At 36.2% G+C, this 21,943-nt stretch overlaps 1 protein-coding gene across 4 annotated transcripts in view; it reads right to left on the reverse strand.

The window, feature by feature from the left end:
- Positions 1-18,324, reverse strand: part of tp63 (tumor protein p63) — a 69,996-nt gene extending 51,672 nt beyond the window's left edge. For 3 of the 4 annotated variants that reach the window (XM_015361316.2, XM_006637647.3, XM_015361313.2), the window contains exons 1-3: positions 18,131-18,324; positions 6,246-6,380; positions 4,651-4,786 (exon numbers count right to left, since the gene is read on the reverse strand). In XM_015361316.2, coding sequence (XP_015216802.1) covers positions 4,651-4,786; positions 6,246-6,380; positions 18,131-18,192 — 333 coding nt within the window. In that variant the 5' untranslated portion in view covers positions 18,193-18,324. The remainder of the gene's footprint in view (positions 1-4,650; positions 4,787-6,245; positions 6,381-18,130) is intronic. The other variant, XM_015361314.2, reaches the window with a different exon arrangement.
- Between the last annotated feature and the right edge of the window lie 3,619 nt (positions 18,325-21,943).

Here is a 21,943-nt window from a genome sequence, read left to right on the forward strand (position 1 = left end):
GAATAAACATTAGCCAAACCCCAGCAACACAAGAGAAAATGCCGGTAGTTGTTACCGTTTCCAGAGGAGGTCTGAACACCATTGTCTGAACAATGATGCATTAAATATTTTTTTTCTTTGACCAAGGCCACCATGTGATAGTTCTTAATGCTTTTTGTCCTTTTTTAAAATCACCCCTAGCTGACTACTACATTGTAGAAATGTAGAATTGGGACATTTCTATGAAACAACTGTACAATTTTTTCATAAGAGGCAAACTACTGCCGATACAACAAGGTAACGTCAATCCTGTGTTATCTACTGCCCTAGAGCCAGAAACATGTAAGGTACAAGTGATATTTATGCTCTCACTGCATCAAACCGATAACTAAAGACGCAATGAAATAAAAAAAGGTTTTCTTTTTCTGCAACACATGCAAAATTCTTCACAATCAGGTCAGTGGAACAATAAATGTCATGACTGTGTAATCTCTGAAAATGAAGGAATTTATACTGCATGCATAAAAAAACTTTTAGAGGAACTATCTATATTAAAAACACAAATTCTAAAACATTTGTAAACATCGGGTGCTGTAATAGGATTTCTATTGAAAACACCTTTTTAAAAATGTAAACTTACATTAAAAAAATCCCATCTCATTTGATGTAAGTTGGTTTCTCCTTCCCATTGGCAAAACACAAACACCAGGATAAAGTGCAATGTCAGTCTCACAGATTGTCGACAGAAGAAATTGTGCAGGTTACAGTTGGTTCCTCAGTTCAACTAATTAACAAAAAATGTTAACACTGGCCTCTTTTTCTACCAACTGCCTATTCCAGTCTTTGACAGGCAGTAGTAATTCCCTTAACATCCTTCGTCCTCTTAGAAATGAGGCTGTATTGTGTACAAAATTTCTCTCCATAAGCAATATTTCTTCCGGTTTATGAAAATGTTTCTGAGTTACTACATTTGAGATCTTACCGGTGTAAAACCCAGCTAACAAGGGTGATCTTTTGCAGCACCTGTCTACCCCACTAAAGTGCACAACGAGGGAAACCCCATCAATGTTACAGAGCAGTACGGATGTTCCCACTGGCATCTTACCTATAGGGACTTACCATTGGTCTAAAACTTGCTGCTAAAGGAAATCCCCACTTGTGAAATGATTTCAACCCTAACCCTTAAAAATGTTGCTATCAGTCATATTTGTTGCCTGAAATTCTGCTAGTGATCATTTGAAATAATTCCTTGATCTCTATGCGTTCAAAGATGTTGTATAGAGTACTATATGTCAGTGCTGCATGGTGTTAAGTTTGTATAATAGGCTGTTGTAAACAAAGAAAGTTCCAACTCGAAGAAATGGTTAATTCTCACGTCTTTTTTGGAATTTTTTGCTCAAATGAACTTGTAAAAGATTTAAAAGAACAAGATTATTTTCCCACAGGAAATGGGAAATTTTGTATGCTCAAGAGTGCATATCTTACACATTCATCTTTTAACTCACTACCTGAGTGTGGTTTTCACTATTTTGTGTGAAGTATTAAATACATCTACTGTATGTATCTGGCAATGATACCATTGAAGAAGCCTGATTCAAATATTGTCCATTTATTAACCATTATGAGCAGTCTGAAGCAATGGGACCTCCTATGGTCTCCCATTCTGTGAAATTACAAAATGAAGCATACATATTTATTTCAATTCTAATAATTTATTAAAAATCTGAAAGCTCAACCTAGAGACATTAAGGGTAGAATAGGTTGCCGTAAATGACAGCAATAAACTGAAGATGAAAAAATGAAATATGTTAAGTGCATAAGTATACAGACCCATGAGCTCAATATTTGGTGGAAGCATCTTTTGCAGTAATTATAGCCAAAAGTATTTTTGGGTAAGTCTCTACCTGCTTAATGCAATTTTTGCCCATTCTTCTTAGCAGATTTGCATCAGCTCTCTCATGAGGATCTGTTATGAACAGCTATTTTTAATCATTTCCACAAATTTCCAATAGCATTCAAGTCAGAACTTTGATTTTACCAAACAAGGATATTCAATTTCTTATTCTTGAGCTACTACAGTACAGTACAATCTTGGTATTGTGCTTTGGGTCACTGTCCTGTGAATGGTGAATTGTCTGCATAGTTTTAAGTCTGAAGCAGGTTTTACTCTAAGATATGTCAGTACTTTGCCTCTTCTCTGTTCCCATACTGTAAGTCTTGAGTCTTGAGCTTTCTAGTCACTGGTGATGAGAAGCAGAACTAATATAAGGTTCCCACCACCATGTTTGACAGCAAGGATTGTGCAGACTGAGTGATGCATTATGTTGGGTTTTTGTCTGATGTTATGCTTTGCATTTATATCAAATGGTTCCAATTTTTCTTTTGTCTGACCACAAACCCTTTTGCCACACTTTTGCAGTAAGAAGCATGTGCTTTGTTGCAAACCTCATGTGGGATTTGAGAAGGTTTTTTTTTTCAGGTCAATGCAAACCTACTTTATGGAGTCAAAGGGATTATGTTGACTCATGGACCTTTCCTCCCATTTTCTCTGAGCCACAGAACTCTTTGACCCTTTCAAAGAGTCTGATGGCTTCAGAGAGACATCCCTAACTGAGTTCCCTTAGCCTGGCAGTTCAGATTGGAAGGAGAGCCCGATTTAGGCAGTGGATGAGATGCCTTCTACGTCTTCATGATTGACTTCTCTGTGCTGAAAGAGATTTTCAGAGACTTTGAAATGTTTTTATACCCTTATCCTGTCCTGTGCTTTTAGCAACTTTATCTCTGAGTTATGTTGAAAGCTACTTGGTCTTCATGGTTGAATTTTTGCTTGAATTTACGCAACTGGCTGACCATGCAGATATAGGTGTATTTCTTGTACTGAAATAATGCACAGCACTATTGTTGCACACTGACGACATACAGTAAGCCACTGAACTAGATGCAGTTCAGTGGCTTACTGAACTAGATCATCTCTCTAAGATGTAGTCATTTTGTGCATCTACATTTAATTAATTTAAGTTTGCCACAGCAAAAGGTTTAAATACTTACCCAATCATGACTTTTCTATTATTCTTTTATATATATTATATAAATTATATATTTACTTCTCTTTAATTTTTTGCTTTGAATGTGGGTAAATAGAGCAGAAGGTTGTGTATGTAACACCTATTAATTGATACTTAAAGAGCACAGACTACAGGCTCTAAAGCAACAAAAAAGTGTGAAAACTGTACAAGAGTCTGAATACTTCTGCAAGGCACTGCATATCTGAAACTGTATCAATGATGGTAGAAAAAAACTGATTTCAGCAACATCAAGTATGCATGTTTGGTTGTGCAATTACATCAGTATCTCATGATATTGCTTTTTTGTTTTTACCTTTACAGTGAAATGCCTAGAGGATAATTTTTGCTCCTATATAACACTAGTGAAATATGATATACAGTTCAGTAAAAATGTTGTTGAATGGATGGATACTGTAAACTTTTTTTAAAATAACTTGAAGTACCAGAAACCATACTGGATGTATTTCAATGTCTTTTTAACTACAAACTGGGACATGGTACTGTATATGCAGTGGGTTGTGTACAGTTTTTTTCTGCAAGTGTATATACAGAACACTTGATCCAAGTCAACTCTGTCAAGACGCACTAGTCCTTGTCTGAATAATTGGACACTGATTTCAGTTTCTAGTTGTCAGAGTACTTTCACAAATTCAAGATCACATTCAATTCCTTTAACTGATGTACATGTAATCCAAAAATAGAGAGGAGACAGGAGACTGAAAACAGTTGAGGAATACTTCAGTGGGGGTGAGTGAATGAATGGTGAGATGGTATGATATATGTTGCAGCGATTTATGGATCAAATTCTCAAATAATACGATCTTTGTCTTTCTTTTGTTTACATTGTTTTATGCAAAAACTGAATCTACAGCATATGATGAGATTTTATGTTCTGGGGTTATTACTACTAGTATTTTCTGATAAACCTACAGGTCTGTTCACCTGATATACATACAATATCAGGTCAGAAGTGAACTCATTAGCAGCTGTCTGGTTCTGCATGCAAAACAATATAATAGTTCCAATTACAAAAACGTTGTCCAACAAATGTTTCTCCTCAAGTGACTACTTGCAGTTTCTCTCTAATTTGTGTCATAAGAAAGAATTTCTAAGTTTTAACAACAGTATAAGAATTGAACATAGCTGAATAGCTTGGCTTAGAACGGAAGGAAAGAAAAATGGATTAAAATGCCAACTAACAGTGGAATAGCCATGACAATTTCATTAAAGCTACTGCTGCATTATGATTATCATATAGATTGTTCCTTGACTTTCTGTTAGATTATACTATATATGGTTTGTAACAGTGAAATGAAGAAGCTCCTCTATAATTTCACCATGCTCAGCTGGTGGAATTTTTGTATATGTTGTACAAGTTCAATTTAGGCACACAAGTGGTTTTATAATGTAGTTTTGAAGTATGCTTATTATCTTTGGCTGTGTTTAGATCATCAAAACTGCAGTAATACAGTATTATTCCATGTTTAACTGTAAATAGGATTCAGGAAAAAGACCAAGAAACCTTTGGCCACCTCCCTCTCACTACTGATGTTTTCTGTGTGTAGGAGGTATAAGACAACTCCCAAGCAATGTTCCTGCTACTCACCCCACAGGGGTCCTGTGTATTGCGGTCACGCATGGTGATGCAGTCCATGCTGATCTGGATGGTATTGCCAGCAGCACCATGCACTGGGCTCTCAGAGAAGTCTAGCTCAATTGGCTGAACTGTATGAAATGCAGATCTGGAAAAAAAAAGATTTATGACAAATAAAACAAAACAATAAATCACAAATGCACACAATTGATAAACAAGAATATCTGGGATATGATGTTCCTACTATCTCATATTCTGGTCACACACCTCAGAGAGTGTTCAGTTTAGTGTTCTGTTTAGAGTACATTTCATCATGACATCTGATACAACACTTTGTGCTTTTGTGTTTACTCAAGAAAATAAGATATTTGTTCAGATATTAAGAGGCAGTCCTGACCCAAACTGTCAACCATACTGTACGTAGAGGAGGGTTGTAGTTTGGAAAGGCATCCATACACAGTCTGCACTGTGTTCCACTAACTCCTATAAGGAAATCACTCAGACAAGGTAAGTTCATGTGTATCTACACCGTCCTCACTGGAATAAGTCCTTCTCATTTCTCTCATCTGTAATTTCTGAAAGGCTATTACTTTGTTTTCAGATACATTTATAAAAATGTAAAAAAGAATGTTTTTCCAACACTAATTCTAACAAATCCATGCAAAGTAGTTGGCAGGAAGTATACAGAGAAAGTATTAGGTGTGATTGAAAAGGCCTGTGGGGTTGGGAGGGGGAATCTATTACTGTCATACCTTTCTAATTCACTTCCTATAACTGAAGCTTTTCTGTAGAATGCTTAGAAACCATTGCCAAAAGTAATGAGTTTAGGACTCCAGTCAATACTGTCAGCAGCCTTACCACGTTGTAGATCTCAGAAGCTAAGTAATGTTGGGCCTGGTCAGAATTTAGATGGGAGGAACACCGGGCAGCCTCAGACAACACCACTTGGACCACAAGGTGGCAACTTTTCCAATGACCCCGTTTGGTGACATGGAAATGCTATGTTATAGGAGGTGCCGTTCTTTGGATGACACATTAAACCAAGGTCATGACTACTTGGACATTAAAGACACCATACTGTAGCACTGTCTGTATGAGTTAGGAGGCTTAACCCAGAATTCCTCTTGCTGAATTCCTCTGTGGGCTTTCATAATCTGGTCTCTGTAATTTCCTACCTTTTTTCAACTTGAAAAGTAATTTCTCACTTCTGTAGTGTGGTGGCTGGCTTGTAATGGCTGCCATACACTATTCAGGTGAATACTACATTGCAGGGGTGGATGAAGTAGATTCTTTCCTACTGTATTTATGAAGCTCTTTGGGATCCTTTGGGATGAAAATAATAATAATACAAGCTATTATTAAAGCTGATTTCATCTGACACAGGAGAATTTTTCTGAGTCCCTTTAAATGTTGAAAGAAGCCAAAAATATTTCTCCTTAACAATGTAAAGAAACATAGAAACATAAAGGTGAATTTTGGGCTTGTGTGGGTATTTTTTCAGAAACCATCCTAGTGTATAACAGCGTTGAAAGCATAACTCACTTAAATCGTCACCCTTTGAATGCCTAAGAACAGTTCCTTGGTTCATAGCTCATGTATATACTCACTGGTCCAGCATTTCCAGTAGCTGGTTGAAGACATCCTGGCTGAGTATATCAGTGGCCTGAGAAGATGAGGACTGAGACATGGAGGTAAGGAATGAACTCTCTGTCCACGAAAAGCAAGTTGATGGATCTCTCAATCTAGAAATACACAAAATAAAAATAATGTTCCCATTAAAAATCCCCAGTGGATCAATTATTAGTACAAATGTACATTCAAAAGTATGACCCCAGGCTTCTTTCGTTAGAATTATATTATATACAATAAATTTTATTTACTTTCCCTCCAAATTTGAATGTACTGTATTAAGCATAATGATTTAACACCTTCAAGCATCTAAGGGTAACTAGGCTGTAATTAAAGACATGAAAGTATTTTCTAGATTTGTAGAACTATTATCACTTTGAAATCTTAAGTTAGGCAATTTGGAGACTGATAGTCTATAGATTAAAAGGTTTGCCTTGGAAGAAGAGAAGTTGTATCTTAACCCTCTTCAGTTACAGTAATTCCCTTCTTGTCATTTATCACTTAGCAATGTGATAAAAGGCTGTGGAGCTTTCTTCAGGTGTCACTTGAAGAAGGTGGTCTGACACCTTAAGAAGACTTCACAGCCGAAACATTGTGGCTCTTTTATTTTTCTCTGAGCATGGAATAAACCTTTACCTGTTCCTTTAATACAGTTATGCATTACCCTATCATGAGCAGTAGACTCATTCTAATATCTCTAATATTCTTAGAAGCATATAAGCCAACTTGGTATATAAACCAAGAAAATATTACTTGTCTTTTAACAAAAACATTATTACGTTATTACCCAGCATTCACAATTCACAATAATAATTCACAAAGGTGCTTATTAATTCTGAACAAGACTGTACATATAAAATCTCCAAGAGAAAATTTAGAGACTACTAAAGTAAACAAAGTGTGCACAGTATTCATATAGCAGGTTCAATAAATATTTGAACACCTGCAACCTCAGCTTAGAAGAACCTAAAAAATATTTCACAAAAGCATGTTTATACTTTGGCAATATTTAGTAGAAAAGGCCTGAAAAAAACTTGTTTAGTATAAACTATAACATATTCTTACTTCCTATTTCACTGTATTCTTATGGATGGATATAGCACTTTTAAAAGAAGGTATAAGAGTGGAATTGATATGTACTGTATTTGGATTTAATGGGATGTTTCCAGAACAATAAATGTGCACTGTGTCTCAAATGATGACATGCAAGCAGAAGCTACCGTACAAACTGTACCTAACTGATGTGTTTCAACCTATATCTAATTTTAATTTTTGTTGAGAATTCAAAGTTTAACTGTGATTTAAATTAACCGCTGGTGCCCACTGATGCACATTATCACACAAGGAAAACGCACACTTTTGTATGGAAATCTGTCAGATGCAAGTCTATGGCAGGAGCCATTGTTCATCATTTACTGCTGCACATGCTGCCATCTGCGTGGTGTGGAATTCCCCTACGCTATATGATAGCTCTGCAGTGATTTGCAGTTATTGGTATGTGTACAGCTGTACAGAACTAAGAGGGTGGGGGCTGGAAGAGGCCCAGAAACAGACGCTGGCACAGAGCACAGAGCCGGAATTCCCCTACATTCTGCACAGTAGGATATTAATACCTGATCCCCCAACGCAAACACTTTTAATGAAGCGCAGCAAATCTTAGCACAACCATAAGCTGGATTTCAACCCTCTCCCTCTTCGGTTTGTTAGGAAAAAAACTAAACAAAATAAAATGTGGAATGGAAAGATTTCCTTTTAATAATCTGCTTTATCTCCAAGGCCCATTTTTTTAACTTTTGTATTTTTCTTTAATTTACATCATAGAGAAATGAGCAGATTCTCACCTAGCAGATGGAAGAGTATTACAGTATATTGGTTCAACAATTCCTGTTGGTTTCCTGCTGGAAGTACATGTAACAAATAATTACAGACTGTCCAGGTTAAAGAAATGAGCCTTTGTTTAAAATCATTGCACAATCCAGAAACAAGGATAGATTTACAAATCTCTTGTGACATTGACTGTAACTTATATGAGGCAGATGTCTTTCATGTTTCCTATGCAGATATGTGATAGTGGCTGAATTAGGGGATTTCACAAAACAATCAGGCTAGAATTTTGATAATTTCCCTCTAAACAGGCAAACAGCCGTCAGGAATTTAATTTGAAAAAAGATAAATAATTCCCCCTATAAGCAGGTAAACAGGAATTATTGTTTTAAAAACAATACGTTCCTGTGTGGTAGTGCCCCCTATCACCATGATAAAGTAAATACACAAATTGCTACAGTTCTTACTGTAGTCCAAAATGTCTAGTCATCTGTCCTAGTGCTGATCATCCCAAAATCACTTTGTTGATTAATTTGTGATGGTACAGTAGTTTGTTTATGGTAATCATAATCTGAGCATACAAAATAATTGTATATGACCCATGTTTGTAAATGTAAATGTAGGTATTCTATCTTATTATAACCACCCACTGGTTCATCTCCACATGCCTTAAAAAAATCAAAATTCACTTTGATTAAACATATCCCAAATTTAAAATATATATAATTTAAAAGTAATCAAAATACATTTTTTATTGTTTATAATCATAGCAGGAAAACAGTCATGTTTGGGCATTTCCAAAATGTGTGACTTAATCTTACCGTTTTATTCTACATAATTTCATCTAATTTCTTCTTCAGAAATCTAACTCAAATCAGCTGCCAATACAGTATTACAGTATTCATATGTCACCCTTCCTATCCCCAGTGCTGTACTGCACTATTTTTTTTTAATTCCAACAACAGGACAGTAACTTGGCCAAAAATCAATTCAATCAATTTTCACTTACGCACCCGATTAATAGAAATAACCCCCACCAGTCCAGAGTGAACTGCATTTTGGAGAAACAAAAACATATATTTTAATTGGATTTCTGACGGCAGAAAAATACTATACTAAAACTCCATATATTGATTTTTTGCCTTATTGAATCCATTGTTCTCAGCTTTGCAGAATGAATGAAATTATTCATTGTTGATAACTTTTTAAATAAGAAAAAACAGTGTTACTTAAATGTGATAGGGAACTTTAGGATCTGTAGATTTTTGTAATCGTAAATAAAAAAGCAGAAATAATATTCATCATCTGTGAGTGCTACAATGGTGCAATTCAAAGAAAGGTTTCATGAACCCCCCCTTTTCCCCAAAAAAGTCTGTAAAAAAATTAAACATTTCACGGAAGGCACAGAAGATCCTTTTCATAAGCCAGAAGGGTGTGGCAAAGAGTGAACGCTCGAATTGCATTGCTAGGAGAAACACACTGTGCTGCCACGACTGTCAAAAAGACTTAAAAGTCTTTTACCTCTGTGTGTACTTTACACAGATATATGGATAGTCATTTGGCACAGAGTGTTGTATTCTGATGCCAAACGCATTTGCATTACAGGCAGTGTCACTCATCAACAATTCACAACCAGTTTAAGCTGAGGTTTGTTCACTGGACATCCAGGACACACACAAGATCTTACAGCTGTACACCTGCAACTGCATTGTGCCTTTACACAGGCATCCACTGGGCTGTACCTAGATTAATGAATGGCAAAAGCATGAAGGTTCTGTTGTTTAGCATACAGCAGTACCTTCTGGGTGGAATTTATATGATATTAGATATCCACCATGCTTAACCTTTTGTCTGAGGTTTAGCAGTGCAGGTAGGGTTGTGTAGATAGGTTTAGGAATGCTGTAGTGGAAGCTTATATTATAATCTTCCAAAATGAGGTAAGTGAAGGTAATTCTGTAGATGCCAAGCAGGAGCAAGATGAGAATTCACACAGGGGTGGCCTATTTATAAAATCACATCTATAAAGTTTTACACATAATATGTAAATTCACCGTAAACTAGTTAAAAAGGTTTTCAGCTTTGAAAATCATTTGACAGTTGACAATTACTACGTCAATATACCGAATGTTACTCCAATTTAAGACCACTGTTTCAGTTTCTGGCGATAAAATAAATACAAAAAAATCCAGCAAATAAATACAAGAACTTGTGGTTACCTCAATATGGAAGACACAAAAAGGACCTAAAACGGGTATTTCTAGGCACATGGTTAACCTCATGTTTTATCTTAAAGAGGCATCTTTCAATATGAGTCACTATTACTGGTGAAAGTCATCCGGTAGTGACCTGCATGACATAAAAAGCAGCATTCGAGAAAGTGTGATATAAAAAGTAAAACAATTAAAAGTCCTAGTGACTTATTGTAATTCAATTTTGTAGTTAATTGTTAATTATTATTTATTAATGTTATTAATTACAAATATTAACTAATCATTGTAGTGCCTAAATGACCTATTGGTCTCATGGCACTGTATCCTGGCTGAATTCCCTTCAGTTTTCTCAGTGAATTAAGATCTACGTCCTCCATTGGATATGGTGTACTGTTTAGTAGGACTACTGACACATAATAGGTGCTGCACTTTAATAATGTACGAAGTAAGTCCTCTCCTATATGTAAAATGCTTTGGGATCCTTTGGGATTAAAAGTGCCATAGATATGTAATTATTATGATTATCAACAATAAAACACACACCACGTTCTCATATACTGTTTACCAATCTAACTCCACAGCAACCTGCCCATTCCCTCACTCATCAGCACTTTCTGTTTGCTTTGTTTAGTGCTGCTTGAGTAGGTTTGAAAAGACTGGACTTTGAAAGACTGCAATAACCCACCTCTTCCCTTTAACCAAAAAAACAACTCCATGCCAGCATTTTGTAAACAAAAGTCTGCCTGCCATTGTTAGTACAGTAGAAGATTTATTCCCAAAAGAAACTGGGAAAAAAAATCACAAAGCTTGTGCTCCTAGTCACAGGCGAAGGAACAAAGAAATGCGTGTTCCCTTTCCCCATTAGCCTTCATTCGTACCCAAGAATGGACTACAAGAGAGAAAACAAAATGCTTCTTTTCTATTTTGAAAACACTGTGCATAGGAGCACCTGCAACAGACTTTAAGGATTAATCCCTGTGTTGATAATTATGTTAAGGCTGCACCCAGCATGTTCAGAGCTCCTATTGAAAATTAAAGGCCTGTTTGCAATGCTTCTAGGCACATGGTTAACCCCATGTTTTGTAAACTGCTGCTGGTGCTTTAATCAAAGATTACCCCAGACAGCTGTAGAAATGATCCAGTTTTCTTCAAAGAAAAACCCTATTCCCAGGGAACGGTGCCTGTATCTTGAGGTACAAATTCTTCCAAAAATTAGGAATGACTCTTGGATAGCAACTCTGACTCACTTTTCTTTATCCATTCTCCGAATCCCCCCAAAATAAATTCAAACTGCAAAAAAGCAAAGCCTAACTGGTGTATGAAGTTAATTATAGAATCTTGTGCTTTTTTTAAAATTCATTTTCTGCTTTAGAAAATATGCTGTAGGTTTTCTGGCAGCATACTCCAAGCATCTCTGATTTCAACAGAAGGGAACAGCAATTGCAAATTGTGCTGAAATCTAAACTCAGCATTGCATACAAGTGAGAATGTTAAAATATATATTAGATTATATTGGTTGTGGGAATACACAGATTTAACATTCAGTAAAACGCTAACGCTATCCAGATATATTATGGAAAAGAGGACTCGAGTATGGGTATAATCAGCAGTTCAGTTTTAAGGACCCTAACATTTCTTTTGTCTAATTCTACATGTGATTGTTACCAGTATTGCCCTTGCCATAAGTGGTTAGGAGCCAGAAAACCAGCTTAATCTTTAGATTTCACAACCTAAAAAAAGTCAGAAATTAGTGCAATAGATTTCTAAGAAGTGCAGTACCTTCATTAGGATACTCCATTATTACATGTGTCGCATACAGTACATGAGATCAAACAGTACCTCTCATCCAAACTGTTCTCATGTCGATGTTCAAGATAGTTTTCCATCGTTTACAAATTTTTTTCCCTTCAGTATGGGAATTCAAAACGATTCTGCTGTACTACTTTGTTTTGATTTTCATAAGCATTGCTTCAGTGGTTTCTTCAGATTTCTTTCTTTAAATGCCCCATTTTTATGACCACAACTTTACTTTCAATATAGTGCTGTTAATGAGCAAGTCATATCTAGGACTTAGACGTCAAGGAACTTTTAAAAGTCAAGGAATATTTAATAGGAAATAATGTAGGTGTTAAAACACATTGCCCAGAAAAGACAGGAGGGCAAATACTTCTATACACCGTATGTATAAATATTTTTTTAGGAAGCAAAGATGTCAGACTTACAATGATTTGTGTAAATGCAGAAAATGTGGCAACATCTGGGTGTACGTGAGAATATTGGAAAATGAAATTGTCATTGACACAGCACTCAAAGTATTAGTTATTTTCCATTTCCAAGCTTTCAACCTTCTTTGTACATAAAGACCCTCTTTTGTTTCTCTCTTTAGATCTGTTTTCTGTTGCTTCAGATTTCTGTTTAGAGACGTCGTACCTTCAGGGGAGGAAAGCCCCTCTCAAAAAGACTGCCTTTAAATGAACACAGATGAAGAAATAACAGGGCCCTGTCTGGGAGTGGGGATTGTTTCTGTTGTATTCTGTTCTCTGCTCAGTCATTGCTATAAGTATGTTTACAACAGTGCAGTATTTCTCAAGACAGCTAAACAGTCTGCTTCACATTCTTTTTGTACCTTTATCTTGCTAGTGACTGTTCTTTTATTAATTAACTTATAAAGGGTTTTTTTCTTCATTTAAATATAGAAATTGAATGCTTATATAGTGTTAATTAGCTCTGTTTTATTAAATAAGCTGATGCAAGCAATCCTATCCATATTCTCTGGAATCCCTTCTTAACGCACACTTTCATTATTGTGAAACTGACTGACTAGATCTATGTACATTCCTATAAGAGAGATTGAAACAAAACCATACAAGGTTTGGATTCAGGGAATGTTTATTACCATTAATATGAACTTAAATGTTAATTTTCACTTGTGGGGTGGTTGTTCTCATGGAGTGGGGAGATTTGCAAGGTTCAGGCTCTCACTTAGAGAAAATTAAACTTTCAAGGGTATTGAGTGCTTGGCTTGTTTATATGTTTTATATTTTAATATTGAAAACATTACATCCTGCTGAGAACATTTGGATTATATGGTTTCCTAGCAGGTGCTGAGTGGCTGTTATCCCAGGTCATGCAGTACATGCATACTCTAAATACATTAGTGTAGACTGGATAGGAGGATTGACAGCCCAATATAATGACATCAGCACCCCAGGATGGGAAGAGTTCTGTCTAATGAGGAAATCTGACAGAGGAAGACGTCAACCAAAATCCACAGATCTGGTCTAAAGCCAAAAACAATTATGCATTCAGGGAGTCTGGCCAATGGCCCTACATCATGGTGCTACAAAAAGCTTTGGGACCCAGAACAAGAAGCATCTGTGCTTTTTATAAGATTCACATCACACTTGATTTACTACAAGCGTGTTACATGGAAATGATGGTCCTTTAATGCCCAGCATACAGCACCACAACAGTAAGAACAACACATTAAATCCTATAAATGTTACTAGTGAGCTCATTAAAATTCCAAATTCTGCTATGACCACCTCATTGTGATGTTCCAGTTCTCTTAAATAAGAAGGAACACATTTGCAGCCTTGGAAAAAAAAACGTTTTACTTTATTTCCTGGATACCAGGAAGCTATGAACTTTTACTGTTCGATATAATGATAATGTACGGTATGTGTAGGATGCTATGAGTCAACCAGTAAGACGATCACAGTGTGAGTCACTATCCAGGTGCACATGCAGGTTTCAGTGATGTATACCTTAACCTAAATATTTAGTGCTTTGTAAATGCAGTTACATAGAAAAGTGAAAAAAAATGCGAAACACTATAGTTCCAAAAAACAGATTTTGTTGGAATTTTTGTGAGATTGCTGTTGTGAGTCTACTGTTTCTTGTCTCACTGAACAATTCACCTTTAGTCAGTTTTTACCTTACTAGACTTTCCATAAATGGTAGAAATAAAACCAAAATGTTGGCGATCATTGAAGCAGAAAGCAATAGAACAGAAAATTATATCAGTGGGTATCGTGAGCAAAACTGTGTTTAGAAATGTTTGGGACACTCACAAAACCAATGGAAGCTTAGAATTCAGTGTGCTGAGGAGACGTTCTTTCATGTTACCAAGAGTCTGATCACCATGCAAGTTTCTTAGACTGCCTAGGGGAGTTAGCAACCACTTAACTGAGCAGACACCAGAGACTATCCTGAAAGGGCCAGAGGTTTAAGATGAGCAGGATTTCTGGTGTCTCTGATTAGTTTTTCAGATTCACAGATGAGAATGCAAAGATAGCAGCCAGCCCTACAATTAGATATCTGCTACATTCTTTATAAATAGTATTAATAAATCATTATCGTTTGCACTTGAGGTCATTTTCCTTTGAACCAGGGCCTGGTTAAATATTTCTTTTTTATCTACCCATTCTGAAAAAAAATAAAGGCGGGACAATAGTAGTCTTAAAATATTTTTAAATAACTAATTTGGATTTTTTTTATATAGACAATCAACTACCTCTTTTCTTACTGTGCTATTCACAGTCTGCTAAATCATGTATAAGATAAAGGATCTAAAAACTATTAGGTATAGTACAGGGGGATTTTTCCAAATAGCCCCACAATTTTCAAATGGTTAACCACTTCAGTTAGTTATGAGATCAACATGAAGTCAGTTTCCTGGTGTTTCAGTATATCAATACTGAAATTTTCTCAAGGGACTTTACGTTAGCAGACAAAAGATTAGATACCTTTTTAAACTAAATCAAGACCAAAATAAATGCACTTTTTTCTATTCCTTTTTATGTCACTGTATCCAAAGATGTTGTTCCTACACAATTTTAAGCCTTTAATAACAGTGTATTAACTGCACTTATTACAGTTTTAGGTTTTTGATATTTAAGATGTGCAGGTGTTTACACTGCTTGCACGACAGAGGTCAAAGGACAAAGTCAATTCATGCTGGCAATAACAGCAATCTTGTTTTGCCGCCCAAAAATATGAAGATCTTGTAACAAGACGTTCCCGTCCATTCTCTCTACAGCATTCACAAATACAATTTTAAAAGTCATACTTTTACGATCTTTTTTAAAATAAGATTTCTCTACATATTTATTAGGGCAGCTTTGTTCTTACTGACCAAAGAATAGGAATCTGAATGCTGTTTCTTTATATTTTCAGAATTACCTAGGCTGCCACAACCCTGATATTTTTCTTTCAGAGATGGAACAAAAGACCACATGAAAGCAGGTGGATTCCATACTAAAACAACACAGACAGGAGGAAAAGGATTCCTTCCCTGAGACAGGCACCTTGCACTAATGCAAACACCCAGGCAGAATCGAAGACCACCTCTTCAGCCGTCACAGGGAGTGCAAAGGGTAGCTAAATCAAACATTTATGAAGTGTCAATAACTGTTTTGTGTGTGGTCTTCCTCTGGTTTTAAACCCTTCACGGTTGTTTAGTCATACATCATGGTAATTTTGAAAAAGAGTTAAAAGAGGGACAAAAATCAGTCTTATTTAAAGTTTGATGAGCAGCAAAGGAGAGTTTAAGTTGAAAAGAAACAGGCTGTAGTAGACGGAAGATTTAAAGTTGTTCAGCATTATAAAGGAATTCCTTTCTTGGAGTGGGCGGTACCTTGCTCTACTTCCCTTCATCACTTGGATTAAGACAATATTTAAAAATACATACAATGCAATTTCTACCTGGTTTATTTTGTGCAGTTCACATGGAACAAAGAAGATGCTCTTTGGTGATAGTCCACTTGAAAGACAGGGAAAAAGACTAAGCCTCTTTTAACAATTCACCTTTGCAGTAAGGTAGGGTTCAGGTATCAGGTTACTGCACAAGGCAGGCAATCTCTGTAACACTTAAGGTCAACTTAAATGAGATTTACAACATTTTTGGGAGGGACACTATCCATAGCAGCTGAAGTAGATAATCCCGAAGGCTTACTACATCTGCTTTTTCAACAACCATGAAGTGTGAATTAAATGCTATTTCCAGTTCACTGTTTCAGAGTTTGTTTAAGCAATGGGCCAATCTCACTTCATTTTGTACAGCAAATGACTCCGAAAGGACTCCTCATTCTTTATTAAGAAAGCAGGTTCATTTTAGATTCTACTATCCTCTATTGTATTAGGGGATGAAAGTCAGACTTAATTCTTGAATACAGGTTGTGCTAAGTCTATAGTAGACTGAGTAAGTATTTGCCTCTGCATAACATTATTGAAGGAGCTATAGTATAAACAGAAACTGTAGTGGCTACATACTACAGTATACAGTATATACTGTATTATTATGCTCTGCTACACCAAATGTTATGTTTTTTCCCAAATGACCATTATGTTATTTAGACATTTATTACAAGGTGGAGACATTTCGAAAATGCAAGAAAAAACATTAGAGATGATTGATGGTCTTTAACCAGATTTATCTAAAGTAAATCTAATTATCTAAAGTATATCTAAAGTATCACTAATGTGATAATATCCATACATATACAGTATGTCTTCACAGCTGTGTGGATTTTTAAATTCTTTGACGAATGATTTTTTCAGGTCTGAACATGAATCACTATAATTTTAATCAAGTGGAAAAAAAACAAACTAAATTAATTTTAATTAAAATGCTGTACTACATTTACAGAAGTAATACAAAATAAAAACTATCAGCATTGCAGGGTGTGGTATTAAGATTGAACAAATTAGTGTTTGAATAACAGTTTTTTTTCTTTTGTTAATTTAATCATTTTGCATTTAACTGAGTCTTTAATGTACTCATTAGTTTCAAATTAGGCATGTTGTATTACTGCAATTAATACAATTTGTAGATGTATTTTGTACTAAAATTAATCTGAATAGTTCTTCCCTAAACTGTATGCAATTTTGTCATTTGTAATCTCAGAAACAAGCACCATAAAACTATTCTAAAATTGAATGTATCTGTTCTTGTTATTAAATATGAATTATTAATAAACATCCTTTTTCTTTCAATATTTAAAGTAAAAAATAGGACTGCTCTGTACCTGCAAACATTATTGAAAGATCATAAAATAAAAGGGACTGTTTGTTTGGTTGGTAATAAATTAAAAATACATCTTATATTTTCTAGGAATAGAAAAACAGACAAATAAAAAGGAAGTACCACTCTGGGCTAATGTGTTGACATTTTAAGTTATTATTTTTATTACAGAATTGTTTCCCTAATAACTTTCAAAAGATCCAGACATCTTTAAAGCCTACACTAATGTAATGCTTCAGCCCCCTAAAAGAAAACAGTTCTGCAAAGGTTAAAATGTCATCAAGCTCCATTAAACCTGATTCTATGATACTCTCACATTGTTGCCACGGGTACGCCACACCTATAAATATCAGACATAAGCAACAGCTGTACATTCAGACACAGCTGCTTAAGTGTTCACACTTTCAAACCAACCACGGTCTCATTTCTGGAATAAAAATGAACATGAAATCTAAATAACTATGCATATACATTATGTAGGTGCAACATGTGTATGTATGTCTATCAACATGAGTTATTTATTTTCAACAAAATATTCTTGTTGAATGCCTGAATACCATACTTGATTCCATTTTGACTCTGCAAATGCTCTTATGTTATCATCCTGGTAGCACTTATTGTAACACAGTAAAGTACAGGCAAGTTCCTCAAATTTGTCAATTGTTTAAAAGCATGAGACCCTACTGAACAGTGATCTTGAGTTCCTTTTTTCTCAGGCATGAGCTGAAAGATATAAAATGTTGGCAGATGCCAAAGGGCTATTTTTGTGTCCGCAGCATTTGCATAAATTAAATGACTTACTTACCGCTGAAAAGCATGTTCAGGACAGTACTGTAAGGTTGCATAGGGCGAATGTTCGAAATTCATTCTGTGCTTCAAGGCTGCCTGCCGTGATCTTCCAAACTGAGAAAAAAAACAAAAATAATAGACAAAATAAATAAAGTAATAAATAGAAAAACAAACACAATAAAGTAGCAGGCTAAAGTGCTGGAAGGTCAAGTGCAAAGGAGAGGGTAAAGTGTGGAAGTTGTTTTGATTTTGGCTTTTTTTCCCCCCACATGAGTAAATGGGTGGGGCTCATGTCATGAGTTTAACCAATCCCAGCAGCACGTTGCTTGGGTATCACAGAAACGCGGAGTTGCTGGGTTATGCACATTGAACATTCCCTGCCTTTCTGGACAGTCATGGAAACTCATCCATGCCATTTGTTCTGTTGCCTCGTTCTGAAATTTCCACCCAGCTCCCCCACTGTCCCAGGCACCCCCACGCCCCACTCTCTCTCACACACACACACACACACACACCAGCTTCTTTCTTGGTTGGCCTGGAGATTGCATCACGCTGTAACTGCAGCAACACAAGCATCTGTGTTGTCATTTACCACCCTGGCAATAAACACAGCCAGCCACACTCTCATCCTGTCCCTAAGGAGACCTTTGCTGTATCTTTTTCAAGACCACAGTTTAATTCTGACTTGCACCTTCAACTGTACACCGAATTGAATTAAGGGGGAGATTCCATTTGTCACATTTCAAGATCCATCTTTGAGATTCAGCTGTGGTGAGGTGTGATCTTTATGTAGTTGATTATCGTGGTAATTTTCTTCATTTTTATCATTGGTAACTGGGCTGCTAATGAATAGATCAGCAGATCAATAGAGATCATACACATTATTTTCCCCCATCATGCTTGTTATTCATTTAGAAAAGGACCATGTTGTTTTCCTCCATGGTTTCAGTTTTTTTAATAGAGCCTGGGAAACAATTAGCTGTTTTCTATTCCCCATGTTCAAACCCTGCTGTAGTCTAAATAAACAAGATTCTCATCCCAAGCAGGTACTGACCCCCCCACACACACACACAAAACTCCATCAGCACACACAACTATCACTCTTTCTCCCCGACCCAAATAGTACAGCTTGTAAAGTTAGAGTGGTTTTGTGGTTTTGAAAGAATGAATGGCTCATGAATCAGAGTCTTAAAATAAACTGGGGTCAGGAAAGAGGGTGATAAAAAATAGAAGCAGTGTATCCAGGCAATGCAGTTCAAGTGCTGAAGAGTTGTATCTTTAACAAAAAAAAATGAGAAAGGTTGATGACCCTCTACTCACCTACCCACAATGCACGTGGGAGCTGATGATGTCAGCAAAAGATGCCAAATTAATGAGCTCACACCAACCCCAGCAGAGGATTTTTTTAAAGAGGGAATTTAGAAGAAAGGTGGCATATGGAAAATTCACCCCCCACCCCCACTCTCCATGCCAAAGCAATGGAAAGTTATTTTAAACTGACACACTCTGCCCACACCCAGACAGTTTCTAACATCTGCAAATTGTAAAACCTTGTTCAAAACTACAGCCCTGAAACAAGTCCAACTAAAACAGCACAGTTTACAAGGTACCGTTCTGTCTCATACACCCAGTAGCAGTTCATTACATCACATCTCCTGAATCAGTTTATTTCCTCAAAATACAGCTACTGTAGGGTAAGCACCCATAGCATTTTAAAACATATTTTGAATATAAGCATTCTGTTTTAGAGCTACTGTATGATTTTGACTCAGAACTTTCAGTGTTCCTAGAAAGTCAAAAGATAGACATGAACCTTTCTTTGTACATATTGATACAGGAGATTATTTGGCTAATCTAGCTTGTTTGCTTGGTTGCGGAGTCTTACATGTCCACCTTATCACCTGCGTAGTGGTGCTGCTGAATGGCTGCTGCCTGTCTTCCAGGTGGATGGTACACTTGAGAAGAGGTTAACTGGACCCCTCCTACATAAGGTGCTTTCGGATCCTTCAAGATGAAATTGGTATATACAGTAGTTGCAAGATACTCATTGATAAATGAAAATGACAGAATCTAGATCACTGATGTAAGTGAAGAACAGTCCTCCTACTACTCATTCCTGTAGTACTTTACTAATTAAAATACCAGGTGAATGTAAGAATGTAAGATAAAGAGTACATTTATACATTATTTAAGAGGATAATGAGTAAAACTTGCTTTCCACTTGCACATATGGAAAATAAAAAGGGTGGTAGCATATTTTCATTGAGTATGACCTGGTTCACTTTGCCATAGTCTCAATTAAAAAGGTCCTGCATTTGATGAAAATTGCTTTAAAATGTGAATGACACATTTTAATTAGTGTGGGTTCTTGGCTGCATTCACTAGTAAATGTCACTTTTGACTTTATAAACCAAATAAAATACACAAATAAACAAGCCTCCCAAGGAACCGTGATTCTGCCACTGCATCTGCATTACAATACATGTGGTTCTACTATATGCCCTCATTGAGTGGTTTGTACTGGATTAGCAATAACCCAGAAAACCATGCTTTCACCTTTTTAGGCCCTCTTCAGCAAAATGCTGGAAAAGGGCAGATTGCAATCAGACTATTCAAGGTTGCTTTCAGGACTTAATAAAAAAACCTGTAAACAGTACTATATTACATAAATTAATGCCAAACATCGCTACTTTGCATAATACCCTGGGTACACAACAAGAAAAGGTGATTATTTCTGCAGATAAAACTTGCTCTACCATCAGTTACTGATCAGTTTTCTTTTTTTAAAAACACTTGTCTCTAATGTGTTGAATATACGAACACAGCTTCAATCATTGAATTTTGTTGCCTCCTTTGAACTGCGTTAAGCAAATTAAATCTACTGTACATTTGTATCAGCAGCTGGTATGTTTTACAAATTAGAAGCAGTGACCCCAATTCTTGTAACTGTACCCCTTATCCCCTCTAATTCAGTTTTATTCCTTGATCTTTCTATGTGCATTAAAGGGACTTTTTTCTGGGGGGGTATTAATGGCCCAAGTTGACTTATAAAATGCCATTCAGCAGGTGGTAAGGCAGCTGATAAAGCAGTCGCTGACGTATGCCCATCTACAGCTAGTGATATTAATGACAAAGTTCAATTAACAAGCATACATTTGGTCTTTCTGTATGCTCTTGTTGTGTTGTGAGGTGATGCCATTATATACACTATGGAAGGTGACTAATGCAAAAGAAATGCAGATGAATCAACATCCCAGTAGGGAAGTGCTGTGTTTACAGATTCATTTCTTTATGGCTTACAGGGTTAGGTAGCCCAATGGGTTAATTCACTCACCATCATAGCTTCAGAGGTTATGGGTCATGAAAGTAAATGCTCAGTTTGACCTGTCTCACCTTTGCCGATTTTGTGCCTGCTTTTTTTTTCCATTGCCAGGCTGAGACTTGCTGTCAAGGTAACAAGATGAAAAACCCATCATGGTTGGTTGGGCTGCGCCATCGCAGTGAGGCAACACTGGATCTCGAGTTCCAGGACACTGTAAATGAGATCTGAAAACATCAAACCATTTCAACTCAGAAGGTATTTTAAATTTGAGATAATACTGTTCTTGAAATCACCTACAACATTCTGGGTGCAGATAACACGTAAGTGAAGATGAATAAAAATTGAGTCAGTTAATTCATTCTTAACAGACAGGATGCAAACATTAGAATTTCCTTCATTCTTGTCTCCTTCATTCAGAATTAAGCTTTAAGATTTTGCTAATGATTCATTAAATTTCATAACCTAATACTAATTAATGAAGCCCAATTAAATAATTTATATGTACTG

The sequence above is a fragment of the Lepisosteus oculatus genome, chromosome 13, assembly GCF_040954835.1.
Source record: "Lepisosteus oculatus isolate fLepOcu1 chromosome 13, fLepOcu1.hap2, whole genome shotgun sequence".
Lineage (NCBI taxonomy): Eukaryota > Metazoa > Chordata > Actinopteri > Semionotiformes > Lepisosteidae > Lepisosteus > Lepisosteus oculatus.